The sequence below is a fragment of the Coregonus clupeaformis genome, chromosome 26, assembly GCF_020615455.1.
Source record: "Coregonus clupeaformis isolate EN_2021a chromosome 26, ASM2061545v1, whole genome shotgun sequence".
Classification (NCBI taxonomy): Eukaryota; Metazoa; Chordata; class Actinopteri; order Salmoniformes; family Salmonidae; genus Coregonus; species Coregonus clupeaformis.
The window spans coordinates 30,992,890-31,013,848 of NC_059217.1; the positions used below are offsets into that span (position 1 = coordinate 30,992,890).

Here is a 20,959-nt window from a genome sequence, read left to right on the forward strand (position 1 = left end):
GAAGTAAAATAAAATAACAGTAGGGAGGCTATATATACAAGGGGGTACTGGTGCAGAGTCAATGTGCGGGGGCACCGGCTAGTTGAGGTAGTTGAAGTAATATGTACATGTGGGTAGAGTTAAAGTGACTATGCATAAATAGCAGCAGCAGCGTAAAAAGATGGGGTTGGGGGGCAGTGCAAATAGTCCGGGTAGCAATGATTAGCTGTTCAGGAGTCTTATGGCTTGGGGGTAGAAGCTGTTGAGAAGTCTTTTGGACCTAGACTTGGCACTCCGGTACCACTTGCCGTGCGGTAGCAGAGAGAACAGTCTATGACTAGGGTGGCTGGAGTCTTTGACAATTTTTGAGGGCCTTCCTCTGACACCGCCTGGTATAGAGGTCCTGGATGGCAGGAAGCTTGGCCCCAGTGATGTACTGGGCCGTACGCACTACCCTCTGTAGTGCCTTGCGGTCGGAGGCCAAGCAGTTGCCATACCAGGCGGTGATGCAACCAGTCAGGATGCTCTCGATGGTGCAGCTGTAGATTTTTTTTGAGGAACTGAGGACCCATGCAGAATCTTTTCAGTCTCCTGAGGGGGAATAGGCTTTGTCGTGCCCTCTTCACGACTGTCTTGGTGTGTTTGGACCATGATAGTTTGTTGGTGATGTGGACACCAAGGAACTTGAAGCTCTCAACCTGTTCCACTACAGCCCCGTCGATGAGAATGGGGGCGTGTTCAGTCCTCTTTTTTTTTTCCTGCAGTCCACAATCATCTCCTTTGTCTTGGTCACGTTGAGGGAGAGGTTGTTATCCTGGCACCACACGGCCAGGTCTCTGACCTCCTCCCTATAGGCTGTCTCGTCGTTGTCGGTGATCAGGCCTACCACTGTTGGGTCGTCGACAAACTTAATGATGGTGTTGGAGTCGTGCCTGGCCATGCATTCATGGGTGAACAGGGAGTACAGGAGGGAACTGAGCACGCACCCCTGAGGGGCCCCTGTGTTGAGGATCAGTGTGGCAGATGTGTTGTTACCTACCCTTACCACCTGGGGTGGTATGTTTGTTGTGCTTGTCCTTGAAAGACTCACTCTTGTTGATTCCTAATACTCTTCTGGCAAAGGGAGTAGCTTTCTCATCCAAGTTAATCACAGAATCGTGTTGAGTGGTGCCTCTTGACCCTTTGTGTGTGTCTGTAGGCCTACGTGTGTGTGTGTGTGTGTGTGTGTGTGTGTGTGTTACATGAAGGTGTGTATTGGGGCAGCACCTACTCTTCCAGGGTTCCAGCAAAATTAAGGCAGGTATACAATTTGAAAAAACATTACAATACCTTCACAGATTTCACAACACACTGTGTGCCCTTCTCCACCACTACCACATATCTACAACACAAAATCCATGCATGTGTATAGTGTGTATGTTATCGTGTGTGTATGCATGTGTCTGTGCCTATGTATGCGTTGCTTCACAGTCCCCGCTGTTCCATAAGGTGTATTGTTATCTTTTTTTTTTTTTTTCAATCTAATTTTACTGCTTGCATCAGTTACTTGATGTGGAATAGAGTTCCATGTAGTCATGGCTCTTTTAGTACTGTGCGCCTCCCATAGTCTGTTCTGGACTTGGGGACTGTGAAGAGACCTCTTGTGGCATGTCTTGTGGGGTATGCATGGGTGTCCGAGCTGTGCGCCAAACAGACATTTCGGTGCATTCAACATGTCAATACCTCTCATAAATACAAGTAGTGATGAAGTCAATCTCTCCTCCACTTTGAGCCAGGAGAGATTGACATGCATATCATTTATGTTCGCTCTTTGTTTTTCATCCAAGGGCCAGCCGTGCTGCCCTGTTCTGAGCCAATTGCAATTTTCCTAAGTCCCTTTTTGTGGCACCTGACCACACGACTGAACAGTAGTACAGGTGTGTCAAAACTAGGGCCTGTAGGACCTGCCTTGTTGATAGTGCTGTTAAGAAGGTAGAGCAGCGCTTTATTATGGACAGACTTCTCCCCATCCTAGCTACTGTTGTATCAATATGTTTTGACCATGACAGTTTACAATCCATGGTTACTCCAAGCACTTGAATCACCTCAACTTGCTCAATTTCCACATTATTTATTACAAGATTTAGTTGAGGTTTAGGGTTTAGTGAATGATTTGTCCCAAATACAATGCTTTTAGTTTTAGAAATATTTAGGACTAACTTATTCCTTGCCACCCACTCTGAAACTAACTGCAGCTCTTTGTTAAGTGTTGCAGTCATTTAATTTGCTGTAGGCTTAAATTGAAAATATAGCAAATAGGTGTGATGGGTGATTTGAAGGAGTCAGGCACAGGAGGGTAAATCACAGAATAACAGGACTTATTCCGGAATACAGTGTACGCAGTAAAGCGTAAAAACAGTCCAGTTCACAAAACAGGCGCACTGGAACCAACAAGGTAACACAGGGAAAATAACCCGGCAAGGAGCTCCACCGAGCTTCACTATGCTCTAAATAAACAAACACACACAAAAACAAGGGGCAGAGGGAACACTTATACAGGTACTGATGAGGGGATATGAACCAGATGTGTGTAATAAACAAGACAAAACAAATGGAATGATGAGATGAGGAGCGGCAGTGGCTAGAAGGCCTGGTGACGACGAATGCCGAAGCCTGCCTGAACAAGGAGAGGAGGCAGCCTCGGAGGAAGTCGTGACAATAAGAGTGGCAATATCGTCTGCTATTATTGACTTGTGATTGTGTGTGTGTGTGTGTGATTTTTGTGCATGATGTGTTTGTGCTTGCCTGCAAGACGTGTGTGTGTGTGTGTGTAGTGTGCTGTGTTATCAGGCCCAAACTGCTCGGGGATCCAGACAGTGTCCATTATTGCATTACCAGGAGAATTACCCAGGATTCCTGTGACATGGTGAGATTGTCAGTTACCGTGACAACTAAGTGACGCATCAGAGTCAGAGGAACGTTATAAGATGGGTGGGTTGTTTACATCAGAACATCCACAGCAATGGAAGCTTTAGTCACCGAACACACTGCTTCCCTTTATCTAGAGTGAAGTGGAGCGAAAGTGATAAAGGGAATAAGGAAAACAGGAGGTAGAGGGAGAATGTGTGCGTAAGAGAGAACTATGTCGAGCCGGATTGAGCTGGATAAAGGTCACATAAGGTGACAATGATGAAAGACTCATGGTGTAGTTAGTACATCCTCCTATTCCTATGGGCCTGTGTAATGCATATACAGGATGTTTGTATGTTTTGCAGGTAGGGTGTTTGTGTGTCTCATATGAATGTGTTTGTGTGTTGCAGAGCCACCACTAACAACAAGGTGAAGGAGACTGTGGCTCTAGAGCTGAGCTTTGTCAACTCCAACCTGCAGCTACTGAAGGAAGAACTAGAGGAACTCAACAGCAATATGGAGGTCTACCAGACCGAGAGGTAACACATACAGTACACACACACACACACACATCATGGTGGAGGGTGTGGACACTCAATGCGCTGATGACCTATTTGCTTTAATTATAGCTTAATGAGAGTGGCCTGGAATGCTAGTAATGAGGCGCTAGTAATCCAGCCCAGCTGAAGCTCAGGGTCACAAGTGGTGCAAATCCTTTGATTTAGACTCTCATTACAGTTTTTTTCAGTCGCTTTGGTGCAATTTTCACAACTCTTAGTACAAAACTCAAAACAGATCATCAAAAAGGTAGTTGTTTCAAAACTCTAAGCACATTTTCAATTAACCAAGTACAACACACAAAATCATACAGTCACTTTTTCACCAAACTTAATCAGTGTTTCATGTAAATTAATAGATGACATTCACTGCTATAAACCTGTCTCCAATATAATCGCATAATTTACACAGACCCACCGCGGACCTTCGTATGAAAAGGCATCCCACGGTCTGTTTTGTCAACGAGCTCAATGTATTCCAAATACTTGTGGTAACCAGATGATCCCAATAATTTAGGTAGCCTATTAAATGATGCCCCCTCTGGTATGATCTATTGCGAACTGTCTGGGACTCGTTGTTGGCTTGCTCTTTACTACGCAAAGATATTTGACTTATTAAGTCAAAGACGAAATGAACTGCAATACACTGATCTCAAATATATTTGCATACTAGGCTACACAGAACCACGGCGGACCCATTGTGTAAAATCTGAGTATTTTCGCTGTATTAAAGTGTGTCCCAGTGCAACATGCCTAGCTGTGCCCACTGGGGCTAGGCTTACGGAGCGCTCTTTGAAATAAGTGCTAGTATCGCAGTATTCCAACGGATCGAGTTATCTCACCACACCTGTGGGGTAGGTAGGAAATACTTTTTAACTTATGATATCTACCAGTAAATGCTAACTAAGACAAAAATGGGTATGCAAACCAGGTATTGAAAAAGTTTTGTCTGAAGTCTTTGTTAGTAGGCGATTTGCGATGGGCAATTCAGTCATCATGCACAGTTTGCATGAACAGTTTCTAAAGGCTTTCCCAAAAAAAACTTCTCAATTAAATGTTTACTGCAAAGTAGACCTACCTGACAGAATGATATCATGCTGATTTGTATCAATGGGGAGGGCTTTAAGCATTGTTGTGCTTAGAACATCCCATTTATGTCTATTTTTTATTTAAAAAATGTGATTTTGAGAGTGAAAATCTGAAAAATATATAGGAAAACTCATAGAAAAACAGGAAAACAGGATTTTTCACACAGGGCACCTTTCCTTAGCCGGGCGGGCCATTTGGGAATTTTTGCCAAAATGTAACTCTACCCGCTTCTCCAGGCACCACTACACCACTGCATAGGGCAGATGGAAGTCACACGCAGCATGATGTTCAAGGATAAGCAGTCCATTCACTTGGACATAATAAGCCAGTAAGTCCCAATCAGAAGAATACAAAAACACAACCATTAGGCTAAGCATTTCCCAATTGACATGTACAATTATTACTTCCCATTGCAAAACACATTTAACGTTTAGCACACAGAGTAACGGGTGATCTAAAGTTTAAATGCCACAATGTTTCAGTTATATGTTTCAGTTATTTTGAAAGAGATATCTAACAACTGCAAGTGAGCTGCAATAAAAAACACAGTTCCACTCACCAGATCATTTTAAACTTAACTTCTTTTTGAAAGTTATTCTTGAAAAGGGAGAAGCTAACAATTTAGCAACAACATCCTCTTCGATAAGCCAAAAATAGTGATCATTCGATTGCTAAAACATTGAAAATATTCCATTGTCTTGTCAGGTCCACATTTTGTAAACATCAATAGAAAAATAGGAAATTACTATGAAATAATACAATATTTCAATTGTGTATAGTTGACTTTATTATTTTTAATGCCATCATCGCATCTCTGCTCAGGCAGTAGCAGCAAGCCAGACAGACAATGTAATCTATGTGCTCACCATACTGTACACTCTTTAGGCATCCTATTTAGCTAGGCTAGCCTGCCTAAGTATGCTGCAGAGCTGTCTGATCGCAATCATTTGACTAGCTCTTCAAAGTACACTATATATACAAATGTATGTGGACACCCCTTCAAATTAGTGGATTCTGCTATTTCAGCTACACCCGTTGCACACAGCCATGCAATCTCCATAGACAAACATTGGCAGTAGAATGGCCTAACTGAAGAGCTCAGTGACTTTCAATGTGGCACCGTTATAGGATGCCACCTATCCAACAAGTCAGTTTGTCAAATTTCTGCCCTGCTAGAGCTGCCCCGGTCAACTGTAAGTGCTGTTATTGTGAAGTGGAAATTTCTAGGAGAAACAACGGCTCAGCCACGAAGTTGTTGTTCACACAAGAACACAGAACAGGACCGCTGAGTGCTGAAGCGTGTAAAAAATAATCTGTCCTCGGTTGCAACACTTACTACCGAGTTCCAAACTGCCTCTGGATGCAACGTCAGCACAAGAACTGTCCGCCATTGGACTCTGGAACAGTGGAAACACATTCTCTGGAGTGATGAATCACGCTTGACCATCTGGCAGTCCGCAGGAGGAATCTGGGTTTGGCGGATGCCAGGAGAATTCTATCTTCCCCAATGCATAGTGCCAACTGTAAAGTTTGCTGGAGGAGGAGTAATGGTCTGGTGCTGTTTTTCATGGTCTAGTTTAGGCCCCTTAGTTCCAGTGAAGGGAAATCTTTACGCTACAGCATACAATGACGTTCTAGACGATTCTATGCTTCCAACTTTGTGGCAACAGTTTGGGGAAGGCCCTTTCCTGTTTCAGCATGACAATACCCCCGTGCACAAAGCGAGGTCCATACAGAAATGGTTTGTCGAGATCAGTGTGGAAGAAATTAACTGGCCTGCACAGAGGCCTCAACCCCATTGAACATCTTTGGGATGAATTGGAATGCCGACTAGGGAGCCAGGCCTAATCGCCCAACATCAGTCAATGCCCGACCTCACTAATGCTCTTATGGCTGAACTGAAGTCCCTGCAGCAATATTCCAACATCTAGTGAAAAGCCTTCCCAGAAAAGTGGAGTGTTACCTGTTTTGAGTTTTGTACTAAGAGGAAAAAAAATCACCACATTCTTGTGAAAATAGTACCAAAGTGATAATAAAAACTGTAATTAACAGGCAGGGGGTGGAGGGGTGATGTGCTACTGACCAAAATGGTTACTGTCATAATAGGGATGGGGTGGGGGGAGGCAGATAGCAAAGCAGATGTGGATGTATGTGACATGTCATTCACACATATATTGATCTCTCTTCTCTCTCCTTCAGTGAAGCCATCAATGTTCCCATGATCCCACTCGGTCTGAAGGAGACCAAGGAAGTGGACCTCACTGTCCCTCTCAAGGTCAGGAGAAAAATATGCCTCTCTCTCTCTCTCTCATATGCCTCTCTCTCTCATATGCCTCCTTTCTTTCTTTCTTTCTTTCTTTCTTTCTTTCTTTCTTTCTTTCTTTCTTTCTTTCTTTCTTTCTTTCTTTCTTTCTTTCTTTCTTTCTTTCTTTCTTTCTTTCTTTCTTTCTTTCTTTCTTTCTTTCTTTCTTTCTTTCTTTCTTTCTTTCTTTCTTTCTTTCTTTCTTTCTTTCTTTCTTTCTTTCTTTCTTTCTTTCTTTCTTTCTTTCTTTCTTTTCTTTCTTTCTTTCTTTCTTTCTTTCTTTCTTTCTTTCTTTCTTTCTTTCTTTCTTTCTTTCTTTCTTTCTTTCTTTCTTTCTTTTCTTTCTTTCTTTCTTTCTTTCTTTCTTTCTTTCTTTCTTTCTTTCTTTCTTTCTTTCTTTCTTTCTTTCTTTCTTTCTTTCTTTCTTTCTTTCTTTCTTTCTTTCTTTCTTTCTTTCTTTCTTTCTTTCTTTCTTTCTTTCTTTCTTTCTTTCTTTCTTTCTTTCTTTCTTTCGAAAGTGACCGATCTTGTCCTCTTCTCTCTCAGGACTATATCTGTGAGCACTACGGGGAGGACAGCTCGCTGTTTGAGAAGGAGATCAATGAGTTTATGGAGCTCAGACAGGTTAGAACTAAAGTCAACTGCTCTTAAAACCACTGCCACCTAGTGGCTTTAGCTAGCTAAATCACTAACAATATAAACTGGTGGCTAACTGTTTAATAATTCTCAGAGAATCATATCATTTATACACTGTGGGAGTATAAATTATACGATATTCTGTTTTGTGAATAAACAATTATATTTTAGTTGGTAAATGTGTTCATATTAATGTTGTTGACATAGCTTGTAAATATAGTATTATATAGTCATGTCATCAAATGTTGCATTGAGTGTGTGTTCTAAAATATGAGTGTGTGTTTTCATATGTATGTGCTAATATATGCCTCTGTGATTATCAGGCCATGCGTACACCCAGTCGTAACGAGGCAGGTTTGGAGCTCCTGGTGGAGTATTATAACCAGCTGTACTATCTGGACCAGAGGTTCTTCCCCACACACAGAACACTAGGAGTCCACTTCCACTGGTCAGACTCTATTACTCTCACACAAACTCTTCACTTACAGTACCTTCAGAAAGGATACACACTCAAATGCACACATGCATACAGAGACACGCACACAGAAACCTTTCTGGTTTCCCTCCTTCTCTTTCTTTCCTTCAGAAAGTATTCATACCCCTTGACTTATTCTACACTTTGTTGTGTTACAGCCTGAATTCAGAATTGATTTTTTTGTTGTTGATCTCACCCATCTACACACTATACCATAATGACAAAGTGAAAACATGTTTTTAGAAATATTTGCAAATTTATTGAAAATGAAATACAGAAATATCTCATTTAGATAAGTATTCACACGCCTGAGTCAATACATGTTACAATCACATTTGGCAGCGATTACAGCTGTGAGTCTTTCTGGGTAAGTCTCTAAGAGCTTTGCACACCTGGATTGTACAATATTGGTTGTACAAGTTGGTTGTTGATCATGCTAGACAGCCATTTTCAAGTCTTGCCATAGAATAGGCCACTCAGGAACATTCAATGTCGTCTTGGTAAGCAACTCCAGTGTATATTTTGGCCTTGTGTTTTAGGTTATTGTCCTGGTGAAAGGTGGATTTGTCTCCCAGTGTCTGTTGGAAAGCAGACTGAACCAGGTTTTCCTCTAGGATTTTGCCTGTGCTTAGCTCTATTCTGTTTCCTTTTTATCCTAAAATACTCCCTAGTCCTTGCCAATAACAAGCATACCCATAACATGATACAGACACCACCATGCTTGAAAATATGAAGAGTGGTAATAAGTGATGTGTTGGATTTGCCCCAAACATAACGCTTTGTATTCAGGACATGAAGTTATTTTTTGTTGTTTTACTTTAGTGCCTTATTACAAACAGGATGTATGTTTTGGAATATTTTTTATTTAAATATTTCATTTTTTTCACTCTGTAATTTAGGTTAGTATTGTAGAGTAACTACAATGTTGTTGATCCATCCTCAGTTTTCTCCTATCACAGCCATTAAACTCTTAACTGTTTTAAAGTCACCATTGGCCTCATGGTGAAATCCCTGAGCGGTTTCCTTCCTCTTCGGCAACTGAGTTCAGAAGGATGCCTGTATCTTAGTAGTAACTGGGTGTATTGATGCACCATTCAAATTGTAATGAATAACTTCACCATGCTAAAAGGGATAATCAATGTCTGCTTTTTTATTTTGTATTTACCAATAGGTGCCCTTCTTTGCAAGGCATTGGGACTTATTATGTGACTTGTTAAGCACATTTTTACTCCTGAACATATTTAGGCTTGCCATAACAAAGGGGTTGAATACTTATTGACTCAAGACATTTCAGCTTTTCATTTGTAAATAGTTTTTAAACTATTCTAAAAACATAATTCTACTTTGACATTATAGGGTAATGTGTTTAGGCCAGTGACACAAAGTTCAGGCTGTATCACAGCAAAATGTGGAAAAAGTCAAAGGGTGTGAATACTTTCTGAAGGCACACCCACTCAACCTTTCTTTTCTTAGTCACTCCTAACCTTGGAATTGTGTGTCTCACCAATCTTCTCTCTGTTTTTTAAGTTTAGATTGACTCCCCCCTCTCACTCTCCTTCTCTCTCTGTCTCTCTCTCTCCCCCTCGTCCCCCCCACCACTGTCTCTAGGTATGACTCTCTGACGGGTGTGCCGTCATGCCAGCGTGCGTTGGCATTTGAGAAGGGCAGTGTGCTGTTCAACGTGGGAGCTCTCTACACACAGATGGGAGCCAGACAGGACCGCTCTGCTGCAGCTGGCATAGACAGGGCTATAGACGCTTTCCAGAGAGCCGCAGGTAGGCCTAAACACACGCACACACAAACTACTGATACAGGAACACAACCACAAGGGGCCCTGGTGAGGAAATACCAGTGCCTGAGAATCTACACATTAACACACCACAGTTGGAGTTCACACACAACTCCTGCAGATCATACATGTCATACCCATACTCAACTGTCATCTTCTCTTTGTATGAATATTTTTTTTATCTGCGTTTGACAGTTTTTCTGTTCTTACAAGTGTATTCAATCTGTATGTGTCCAGGTGCATTTAACTACCTGAAGGACAACTTTTCCAACGCTCCCAGTCTGGATATGAGCGGCACGTCGCTATGCATGCTGGTCCGGCTGATGATCGCCCAAGTGCAGGAGTGTGTGTTCGAACGGGTCACACTCACCACACAGGACACACACTTCACCTCCCAGCTACAAGTGGCTCAAGAGGCCGCACGAGTGAGGGGACCAGTCTGTCTGTGTTGTGTGTGTGTGTGTGTGTGTGTGTGTGTGTGTAGATATCCAACATGTTGTATTCACTGGTGCTCAAGACCTTGATCCAGTGCCCTTGTTAAAGACTTCTCTTCCGTTCACCTCACTCTCTCTCTGTCTGTGTGTACCTACAGCCGTGGTCAAAAGTTTTGAGAATGACACAAGTATTGGTCTTCACAAAGTTTGCTGCTTCAGTGTTTTTAGATATTTTTGTCAGATGTTACTATGGTATACTGAAGTATAATTACAAGCATTCCATAAGTGTCAAAGGCTTTTATTGACAATTACATTAAGTTTATGCAAAGAGTCAATATTTGCAGTGTTGACCCTTCTTTTTCAAGACCTCTGCAATCCGCCCTGGCATGCTGTCAATTAACTTCTGGGCCACATCCTGACTGATGGCAGCCCATTCTTGCATAATCAATGCTTGGAGTTTGTCAGAATTTGTGGGGTTTTGTTTGTCCACCCACCTCTTGAGGATTGACCACAAGTTCTCAATGGGATTAAGGTCTGGGGAGTTTCCTGGCCATGGAACCAAAATTTCGATGTTTGGTTCCCCGAGCCACTTAGTTATCACTTTTGCCTTATGGCAAGGTGCTCCATCATGCTGGAAAAGGCATTGTTAGTCACCAAACTGTTGGATGGTTGGGAGAAGTTGCTGTCAGAGGATGTGTTGATACCATTCTTTATTCATGGCTGTGTTCTTAGGCAAAATTGTGATTGAGCCCACTCCCTTGGCTGAGAAGCAACCCCACACATGAATGGTCTCAGGATGCTTTACTGTTGGCATGACACAGGACTGATGGTAGCGCTCACCTTGTCTTCTCCGGACAAGCTTTTTTCCGGATGCCCCAATCGGAAAGGGGATTCATCAGAGAAAATGACTTTACCCCAGTCCTCAGCAGTCCAATCCCTGTACCTTTTGTAGAATATCAGTCTGTCCCTGATGGTTTTCCTGGAGAGAAGTGGCTTCCTCGCTGCCCTTCTTGACACCAGACCATCCTCCAAAAGTCTTCGCCTCACTGTGCGTGCAGATGCACTCACACCTGCCTGCTGCCATTCCTGAGCAAGCTCTGCACTGGTGGTACCCCGATCCCGCAGCTGAATCAACTTTAGGAGACGGTCCTGGCGCTTACTGGACTTTCTTGGGCGCCCTGAAGCCTTCTTCACAACAATTGAACCTCTCTCCTTGAAGTTCTTGATGATCCGATAAATGGTTGATTTAGGTGCAATCTTACTAGCAGCAATATCCTTGCCTGTGAAGCCCTTTTTGTGCAAAGCAATGACGACGGCACGTGTTTCCTTGCAGGTAACCATGATTAACAGAGGAAGAACAATGATTTCAAGCACCACCCTCCTTTTTAAAGCTTCCAGTCTGTTATTCGAACTCAATCAGCATGACAGAGTGATCTCCAGCCTTGTCCTCGTCTACACTCTCACCTGTGTTAACGAGAGAATCACTGACATGATGTCAGCTGGTCCTGTGGCAGGGCTGAAATGCAGTGGAAATGTTTTTTGGGGGTTAAGTTCATTTTCATGGCAAAGAGGGACTTTGCAATTAATTGCAATTCATCTGATCACTCTTCATAACATTCTGGGGTATATGCAAATTGCCATCATAAAAACTGAGGCAGCAGACTGTGAAAATTTATATTTTTGTCATTCTCAAAACTTTTGACCACAACTGTACATGCGCGTGCGTGCGTAGGTATCAGATTGGTATAGCTTGGTGCTCCAGACCATGTCCCAAACCCTGGTTAAGGACTATGTTCCATTCTCTCTCTCTCTCTCTCTCTCTCTCTCTCTCTCTCTCTCTCTCTCTCTCTCTCTCTCTCTCTCTCTCTCTCTCTCTCTCTCTCTCTCTCTCTCTCTCTCTCTCTCTCTCTCTCTCTCTCTCTCTCTCTCTCTCTCTCTCTCTCTCTCTCTCAATTCAATAGACTTAATTGACATGGCAAGTTAAATTACTTACATTGTCGAAGGACACATACTGTATAACAACAATGGTCGGACTAACAGTAATAAAATAATAATAATTGTAGGCCTAGTACTCGTAGTAGTGGGAATGATATTAACAGTAACTACAACAACAATAGTAATGAGAATAATATTAAATAAAAGTAATAGTAGTAGGCTAGTTTTACATGACTGAAAAGCCACATGGCATGGTGCACTACATGACCAAAAGTATGTGGACACCTACTCGAACCTCTCATTCCAAAATCCTGGGCATTAATATGGAGTTGGTCCCCCCTTTGCTGCTATAACATCATCCACTCTTCTGGGAAAGATTTCCACTAGATGTTGGAACATTGCTGCGGGGACTTGCTTCCATTCAGCCACAAGAGCATTAGGGAGGTCGGGCACTGATGTTGGGCGATGAGGCCTGGCTCGCAGTCGGCATTCAGATTCATCCCAAAGGATTTTGATGGGGTTGAGGTCAGGGCTCTGTGCAGGACAGTCAAGTTCTTCCACACCAATCTCGACAAACCATTTCTGTATGGACCTCGCTTTGTGCACGGGGGCATTGTCATGCTGAAACAGGAAAGGGCTTTCCCCAAACTGTTGCCACAAAGTTGGAAGCACAGAATCTTCTAGAATATCATTGTATACTGTAGCGTTAAGATTTCCTTTCACTGGAACTAAGGGGCCTAGCCCGAACCACGAAAACAGCCCCAGACTATTATTCCTCATCCACCAAACTTTACAGTTGGCACTATGCATTGGGGCAGGTAGCGTTCTCCTGGCATCCGCCAAACCCAGATTTGTCCGTCGGACTGCTAGATGGTCAAGCGTGATTCATCACTCCAGAGAATGCGTTTCCACTGCTCCAGAGTCCAATGGCGGACAGTTCTTGTGCTGACTTTGCTTCCAGAGGCCTTTTGGAGTGTTGCAACCGATGACAGACGATTTTTACGCACTATGTGCTTCAGCACTCGGCGGTCCCGTTCTGTGAGCTTGTGTGGCCTACCACTTCGCAGTTGAAGCGTTGTTGCTCCTAGACGTTCCCACTTTGCAATAACAGCACCTATAGTTGAGCGGGGCAGCTCTACCAGGGCAGACATTTGAGGAACTGACTTGTTGGAAAGGTGCCATCCTATGGCGGTGCCACATTGAAAGTCACTGAGCTCTTCAGTAAGACTATTCTACTTTATTAGATGTTTTACGGTAGTTTGGTGCTCCAGACCATGTCAGCCCCTAGTGAAGGACTATGTTCCGTTCTCCTGACTCTCTCTCTCTCTCTCTCTCTCCATCCCTCTCTTTCCCTCTTTCGCTATAGGTATCAGACGTGTATAGCTTGGTGCTCCAGACCATGTCTCAGCCCCTAGTGAAGGACTATGTCCCATTCTCCTGGGCCTCCATGGTTCAGGTGAAAACAGAACACTTCAGAGCTCTCTCACACTATTATGCTGCTGTCGCTCTCTGTGACCACACACGTAAGTACCACTGTGCAGTGTGTGTTGAGTTGAGTCTGATATTGATGATAGTGGTGGTTCAGAAAATTGGCCTGTTAGAGTGTGTGTGTGTGTGTGTGTGTGTGTGAATTCCAGTAAATGTGTGTCTATGTGCCAGTGTATATGTGTGTTGTGTCCCGTAGAGTCTATTGATGAAGAAGAGTGTGATGAAGAGGGAGAGAAGGCTCTCCTCCAGCTCCATGTCAGTAATCCTGCCGGACCACCACTCAGCCAGGTGCTCAGAGACCCCGAGGAGAGACGCAAACTGGGTGAGCACACACGTAAGCGCACAAACTCACCAAACACACACATACTCAACTAATCAGCGCAACAGTTTTCAGTTGTGCTAACATAATTGCAAAAGGGTTTTCTAATGATCAATTAGCCTTTTAAAATGTAAACTTGGATTAGCAAATACGAATCCATTGGAACACAGGACTGATGGTTGCTGATAATGGGCCTCTGTACACCTATGTAGATATTCCATTAAAAATCTGCCATTTCCAGCTACAATAGCCATTTATAACATTAACAATGTCTACACTGTATTTCTGATCAATTTGATGTTATTTTAATGGACAAAAAAATTGCTTTTCTTTCGAAAACAAGGACATTTGAAAGTGACCCAAAACTTTTGAACCGGGAAAAAATGACATATGGAATCATGTAGTAACCAAAAAATATATATAATTTGTATATATTTTATATTTGAGATTCTTCAAATAGCCTTGATGACAGCTTTGCACACTCTTGTCATTCTCTCAACCAGCTTCATGAGGTAGTCACCTGGAATGCATTTCAATTAACAGGTTTGCCTTGTTAAAAGTTAATTTGTGGAATTTATTTCCTTCTTAAAGCGTTTGAGACAATCAGTTGTTGTGACAAGGTAGGGGGAGTATACAGAAGATAGCTCTATTTGGTACTTTGAAAGTTTCTTCAAGTGCAGTCGCAAAAACCATCAAGCGCTATGATGAAACTGGCTGTCATGAGGACCACCACAGGAAAGGAAGACCTAGAGTTACCTCTGCTGCAAAGGATAAGTTCATTAGAGTTACCAGCCTCAGATATTGCAGCCCAAATAAATGCTTCACAGAGTTCAAGTATCAGACACATCTCAACATCAACTGTTCAGAGGAGACTGCGTAAATCAGGCCTTCATGGTCGAATTGTTGCAAAGAAACCACTACTAAAGGACACCAGTAAGAAGAGGAGACTTGCTTGGGCCAAGAAACACGCACAATGGGGACATTAGACCGGTGGAAATCTGTCCTTTTGGTCTGATGGTTCCAACCGCTGTGTCTTTTGTGAGACGTAGAGTAGGTGAACGGATGATCTCCGCATGTGTAGTTCCCACCGTGAAGCATGGAGGAGAAGGTGTGATGGTGTGGGGGTGCTTTGCTGTTGACACTGTCAGTGATTTATTTAGAACTCAAGGCACACTTAACCAGCATGGCTACCACAGCATTCTGCAGCAATACGCCATCCCATCTGGTTTGCGCTTAGTGGGACTATCATTTCTTTTTCAATAGGACAATGACCCAACACACCTCCAGGATGTGTAAGGGCTATTTGACCAAGAAGCAGAGTGATGGAGTGCTGCATCAGATCACCTGGCCTCCACAATCACCTGATTTCAACCCAATTGAGATGGTTTAGGATGAGTTGGACCGCAGAGTGAAGGAAAAGCAGCCAACAAGTGCTCAGCATATGTGGGAACTCCTTCAAGACTGTTGGAAAAGCATTCCAGGTGAAGCTGGTTGAGAGAATGCCAAGAGTGTACAAAGCTGTCATCAAGGCTATTTGAAGAATCTCAAATCTCAAATATATTTTGATTTGTTTAACACTTTTTTGGTTACTGCATGATTCCATATGTGTTATTTCATAGTTTTGATGTCTTCACTATTATTCTACAATGTAGAAAATAGTAAAAATAAAGATAATCCCTTGAATGAGTAGGTGTGTCCAAACTTTTGACTGGTATTGTATATATAAAAAAAGCAAAAAAAGAAACGTGCTCTCACTGTCAACTGTGTTTATTTTCAGCAAACTTAACATGTGTAAATATTTGTATGAACATAACAAGATTCAACAACTGAGACATAAACTGAACAAGTTCCACAGACATGTGACTAACAGAAATTGAATAATGTGTCCCTGAACAAAGGGGGGTCAAAATCTAAAATAACAATCAGTATCTGGTGTGGCCACCAGCTGCATTAAGTACTGCAGTGCATATCCTCCTCATGGACTGCACCAGATTTACCAGTTCTTGCTGTGAGATGTTACCCCACTCTTCTACCAAGGCACCTGCAAGTTCCCTGACATTTCTGGGGGGAATGGCCCTAGCCCTCACCCTCCGATCCAACAGGTCCCAGACGTGCTCAATGGGATTGAGATCCGGGCTCTTCGCTGGCCATGGCAGAACACTGACATTCCTGTCTTGCAGGAAATCACGCACAGAACGAGCAGTATGGCTGGTGGCATTGTCATGCTGGAGGGTCATGTCAGGATGAGCCTGCAGGAAGGGTACCACATGAGGGAGGAGGATGTCTTCCCTGGAATGCACAGCGTTGAGATTGCCTGCAATGACAACAAGCTCAGTCCGATGATGCTGTGACACACCGCCCCAGACCATGACAGATCCTCCACCTCCAAATCGATCCTGCTCCAGAGTACAGGCCTCGGTGTAACATTCATTCCTTTGACGATAAATGCGAATCCGACCATCACCCCTGGTGAGACAAAAACGTGACTCGTCATTGAAGAGCACTTTTTGCCAGTCCTGTCTGGTCCAGCGACGGTGGGTTTGTGCCCATAGGCAACATTGTTGCAGGTGATGTCTGGTGAGGACATGTCTTACAACAGGCCTACAAGCCCTCAGTCCAGCCTCTCTCAGCCTATTGCGGACAGTCTGAGCACTGATGGAGGGATTGTGCGTTCCTGGTGTAACTTGGGCAGTTGTTGTTGCCATCCTGTACCTGTCCCGCAGGTGTAATGTTCGAATGTACCGATCCTGTGCAGGTGTTGTTACACGTGGTCTGCCACTGCGAGGACGATCAGCTGTCCGTCCTGTCTCCCTGTAGCGCTGTCTTAGGCGTCTCACAGTACGGACATTGCAATTTATTTCCCAGGCCACATCTGCAGTCCTCATGCCTCCTTGCAGCATGCCTAAGGCACGTTCACGCAGATGAGCAGGGAATCTGGGCATCTTTCTTTTGGTGTTTTTCAGAGTCAGTAGAAAGGCCTCTTTAGTGTCCTAAGTTTTCATAACTGTGACCTAAATTGCCTACGTCTAATCTGTTAGTGTCTTAATGACCGTTCCACAGGTGCATGTTCATTAATTGTTTATGGTTCATTGAACAAGCATGGGAAACAGTGTTTAAACCATTTACAATGAAGATCTGTGAAGTTATTTGGATTTTTACTAATTATCTTTGAAAGACAGGGTCCTGAAAAAGGGCCGTTTCTTTTTTTGCTGAGTTTATATTTGATACGCGTGCATGGCCTTTGTGAGATCCTACTAAAGCTCTTCCTGTGTGTCTTTGTCTGTGTGTCCGTGCTCTAGGTAAGGCCCACCTGCGTCGTGCGGTGATCAGACATGAGGAAGCTATGAGAGTACACGGTCTGTGTAAGATCTTAAGGAAGATGGATATTCTACAGGAGGTGCTCTCCTTCATGCACAAACGCTCTTTGGACAAATACTCTGAGATGGACCGAGAGGACGACTTCGACGAGACAGCAGAAGCTCCCGAGATACATTGTGAGTGTGTTTTGTAAGTGTGAGCACCAGTAATTAGACAAAATTAGTGGTGTACATTTAACAGGGAAAGTGTTCAATGTACACTGTTTTCAGTGAACATATGAGTCCCACTGAGCTGGTGTTAAAATAAGACTTTTGAAAGTGTTCAAGATTTAACTCTGTTACAGTGTTCCTCATTCAACTCTTAAAGTGTTCAAATTAACTTGATTGTGGTGTTTTTTTTGTGGAGTGGGTAGATCAGCTTTAATATTACAGCTAGATTGTAGGTTCTATCAATTTAATTGTTTCCATTTCTTTTGAGGGTTTTTCTATACTTTTCCCCCTACTCTAATTGGAGTAAACTGACAGACAACAATACTTCCACTGCTACTTACAGCTATTTCGCTGGCATCTATGGTACCTGTAGTTAAATAATTCTACATATATTCCTAACTTCCTCTTTCTTCAAGTGCTGGATTTTCACCCACAGTGGCCAATCCACCATTCATTCTGATCTTAACTCCAACACTGATGTCCACAGATTAACCCATCTTTCCCTGTATAATGCAATTTTGCTATTTCCGTTTGCAATACATCCCTCCATTTTGCTATGAAGTCTTACGAAGGTCCTGAACCTCCGTATTTGTATGTTTTCTACTGATATTGCCATAAAAATAAATACTTTACCCAGGAGTATAATGATACACTATATACAGTATTACAATCAACCTGCAGTAGAGCATGCTGGGAAATATGAAAATGATGGGTGTGGTTTTGATTAAACTGTTTTATTCTCCAGTGTAAAACAAGAACTCTGGTTATTAACACCAACACTGGGGGTTATTTTACACCACTGAGTATTAATTTCACTCTTGCAGAGTGAATTTAACTCCTGAATCAACGCTGGAAATGTTACACTGAAAAATCAACACTGGCCAATTTGCTGTGCACCATTCTTCCACAAGAAATTCCATAATTTGATGTTTTGTTGATTGTAGTGGAAAGTGCTGTCTCAGGCGTCACTCCAGAATCTCCAGATCTAGTGACTGAGAGACAGACACACACACACGCACACACTTTAAACCCCCTATGCTCCTTTGAGACCCCTCTTTCAAAGTCACTGAGATCTCTTCTTTTAGCTATGGTAGCCAAAATAACGAGCCGCTGGGCATTTTTCTATATGACCCTAAGCACCTGCTTTGAAAATACTTTGTATCACTCATTTACTCAAGTGTTTCCTTGATTTTGGCTGTTATCTGTAGGTGTGAGAAACAGTAATTGATCATTTGTCTCTCTATTCTTCCTCAGCTCAAACCCAGCAGAAGCCTGATATAATTCCACCCAACTTCTCCACTGTCCCAGTCACTGACATCTTCCAAAGGCTGGTAAGAGTCTTTATTGTATGTTTTTTTTGGGTGGTAAGATTCTGAGTCTGATTGTGACAATAATGAAAATGACGATGATGATGTTCATCCCACCTAGCTGTCTTAAGATGAATGCACTAACTGTAAGTCGCTCTGGATAAGAGCGTCTGCTAAATTAGTCAAATGTAAATGACGCCGATGACTGACTGATTTTGATGGTGATGTTTTTTAAATTAATGAAGAGTCATTTGATGATAATGATGATGGTCTCTCTCTGTCTCCCCTGCAGGGGCCCCTGTCAGTGTTCTGTGCACGGGCGCGCTGGGGGCCGGTGCGTGTGGTTTGTCTCCAGCGAGGGGAGGGGGGTCTGGGACTAACTGTCAGAGGAGATTCTCCTGTTCTGGTGGCTGGAGTGGTGTCGGGGGGATGTGCTGAGGTGAGATAGTAGTACCCTGTCTCTCGTCTTAACCCTCTTTGCTTTCCTATTATTGCTTTCCTATTTCCTAAGATTCTCAAACTGAAAATGTACAGTATTTCAAGCACCACTGAAATATACTGTTTGTGTGTTTTTCAGGAGGCAGGTCTGAGAGAGGGGGACTACATAGTGGCGGTAGATGGAGAGGACTGTAAGTGGGCTAAACATGGAGAGGTGGTCCACAACCTGAAGAGCTGCAGTGACAGAGGAGTGGAGCTCAGCGTCATCACACTGCACACACACGATACACTGGTATGTTTCATAACACTGCACACACACAAAACACAGGTAGGTGGGTCTGTGTGTGTTTGTGTGCATGCGTCCGTGTCTGTGTGTGCGTTCGAGTGATTGTCTGTGTGTTTGTATGTATTACTGTGTCTGCATGTGTGTTTGAGTACTTTTCTGCATCAGTAATGTGTGTTTTGTGTGTTTGTTCAGGTGGAGAGGAGGTCAGTGATGCTCTCCCCCAACAGAGACAAAGAGAACACTTGGCAACGGACCATGGGTGGGGCTAAGGGCCAGAGCTCCGCCTCCTTACTCAACTGGAACAGGAAGAAAAACAGGGGAGGGGGAGGATTCACCAAGAGACTGGGCAGCACCTTCAGTCTGCCGTTTGGAAACCTCAGAGACAGTGAATCCATGTACTGAGATAGACGGAGGGCAAGCTTAAATGGTGCTCTATTCCATACAGTGCACTACCAGCCAAAGGTAGTGCACTAGGGAATAGGGTGCCATTTCAGACTGTGCTATAGACAGACAAACCACTCAGGGAATGACATGTTACAATACAAGGATGTGTTGTATATGACTGGATATTCCTAGATATTGGAATGCATTATTGCAGCAAAGCAAGGAAAATCTGTCACTGAAGGGGTTAAGAGCATCGTGTAAATTACGTCTTAAAATAGACTAATAGTTGTGGCCCAGTTTTATTGTAGCTTACTTACTATACAGCTAAAGGGCATTAGAGAGACTGAAGAAGATAAACAGCACTGGACTTACTGTCAAACTACAACTTATGGTCTAAAGACCACATCATCATGTTGTCTTAATGTTGAAAACATGTTGTTTTACTGTACTAGTTACTGTATCCCAGAGTCTTGCTTTTCCACTCCAGTCTTAATGAGGTCACTCTCGACTCTCAACAGTAAAAACAACAACCACACCTACATCCATTCAGGTCCTGAGTTTAGCTCTTACTTTCTCAAGCTAGAGCATTGTGAATCTTCTTTGTTGTTGATTTGATTTGATATTTTACAAACAATACAAAGCACACAAATGACAGCATCACACAAACATCAACTACATCACACCTGCCCAGACACACTAACACACACCCCCATCTCCAGCGCCCGCATCATTTTCCGCCACATGGCCTCAAACTGCATCATTTTGTTTCTCTCTGTAGCCTACGCACTTTCAATTTTTAGATAATAAATCATTTGATTTTTCCATTGTGTTAATGATGGCGGATTAATTGATTTCCAACTTCCACTGTGTGCTCTGAACGCTCCGAGAGCAAAACGCTCTGAATTTACAATTAAGAATGGACAATCTGATATCCGCTCTGAATTTACGAACGCCCAGAGCGCACTTTCAGTGCACTCTGGCACTCCATTATTCGTTTTACACTTGGGACATGACTCTGCTGTTGTGCTGTAGAATTTGTGAATTTTGTCTCTTATACTATATCATCAATTCTATAGATTTAGTTTATACTGGATTAAGCATACATTTTCGTTAACTGTAATTTCA

General features: G+C 43.0%; 1 protein-coding gene across 3 annotated transcripts in view; it reads left to right on the forward strand.

The window, feature by feature from the left end:
• LOC121540033 (rhophilin-1) overlaps window positions 1–20,667 on the forward strand; it is a 30,390-nt gene extending 9,723 nt beyond the window's left edge. The window contains exons 1-14 of one of the 3 annotated variants that reach the window (XM_045207677.1): window positions 2,788–2,884; window positions 3,279–3,407; window positions 6,714–6,789; window positions 7,363–7,440; window positions 7,776–7,900; window positions 9,536–9,702; window positions 9,954–10,141; window positions 13,452–13,608; window positions 13,770–13,907; window positions 17,192–17,386; window positions 18,674–18,750; window positions 19,019–19,165; window positions 19,304–19,456; window positions 19,643–20,667. In XM_045207677.1, the coding sequence (XP_045063612.1) occupies window positions 3,385–3,407; window positions 6,714–6,789; window positions 7,363–7,440; window positions 7,776–7,900; window positions 9,536–9,702; window positions 9,954–10,141; window positions 13,452–13,608; window positions 13,770–13,907; window positions 17,192–17,386; window positions 18,674–18,750; window positions 19,019–19,165; window positions 19,304–19,456; window positions 19,643–19,852 (1,734 nt within the window). In that variant the 5' untranslated portion in view covers window positions 2,788–2,884; window positions 3,279–3,384 and the 3' untranslated portion in view covers window positions 19,853–20,667. Of the gene's footprint in view, window positions 1–2,787; window positions 2,885–3,278; window positions 3,408–6,713; window positions 6,790–7,362; window positions 7,441–7,775; window positions 7,901–9,535; window positions 9,703–9,953; window positions 10,142–13,451; window positions 13,609–13,769; window positions 13,908–17,191; window positions 17,387–18,673; window positions 18,751–19,018; window positions 19,166–19,303; window positions 19,457–19,642 lie in introns of those variants that run through there. The other 2 variants (XM_045207675.1, XM_045207676.1) reach the window with 2 other exon arrangements.
• Window positions 20,668–20,959: the final 292 nt, after the last annotated feature.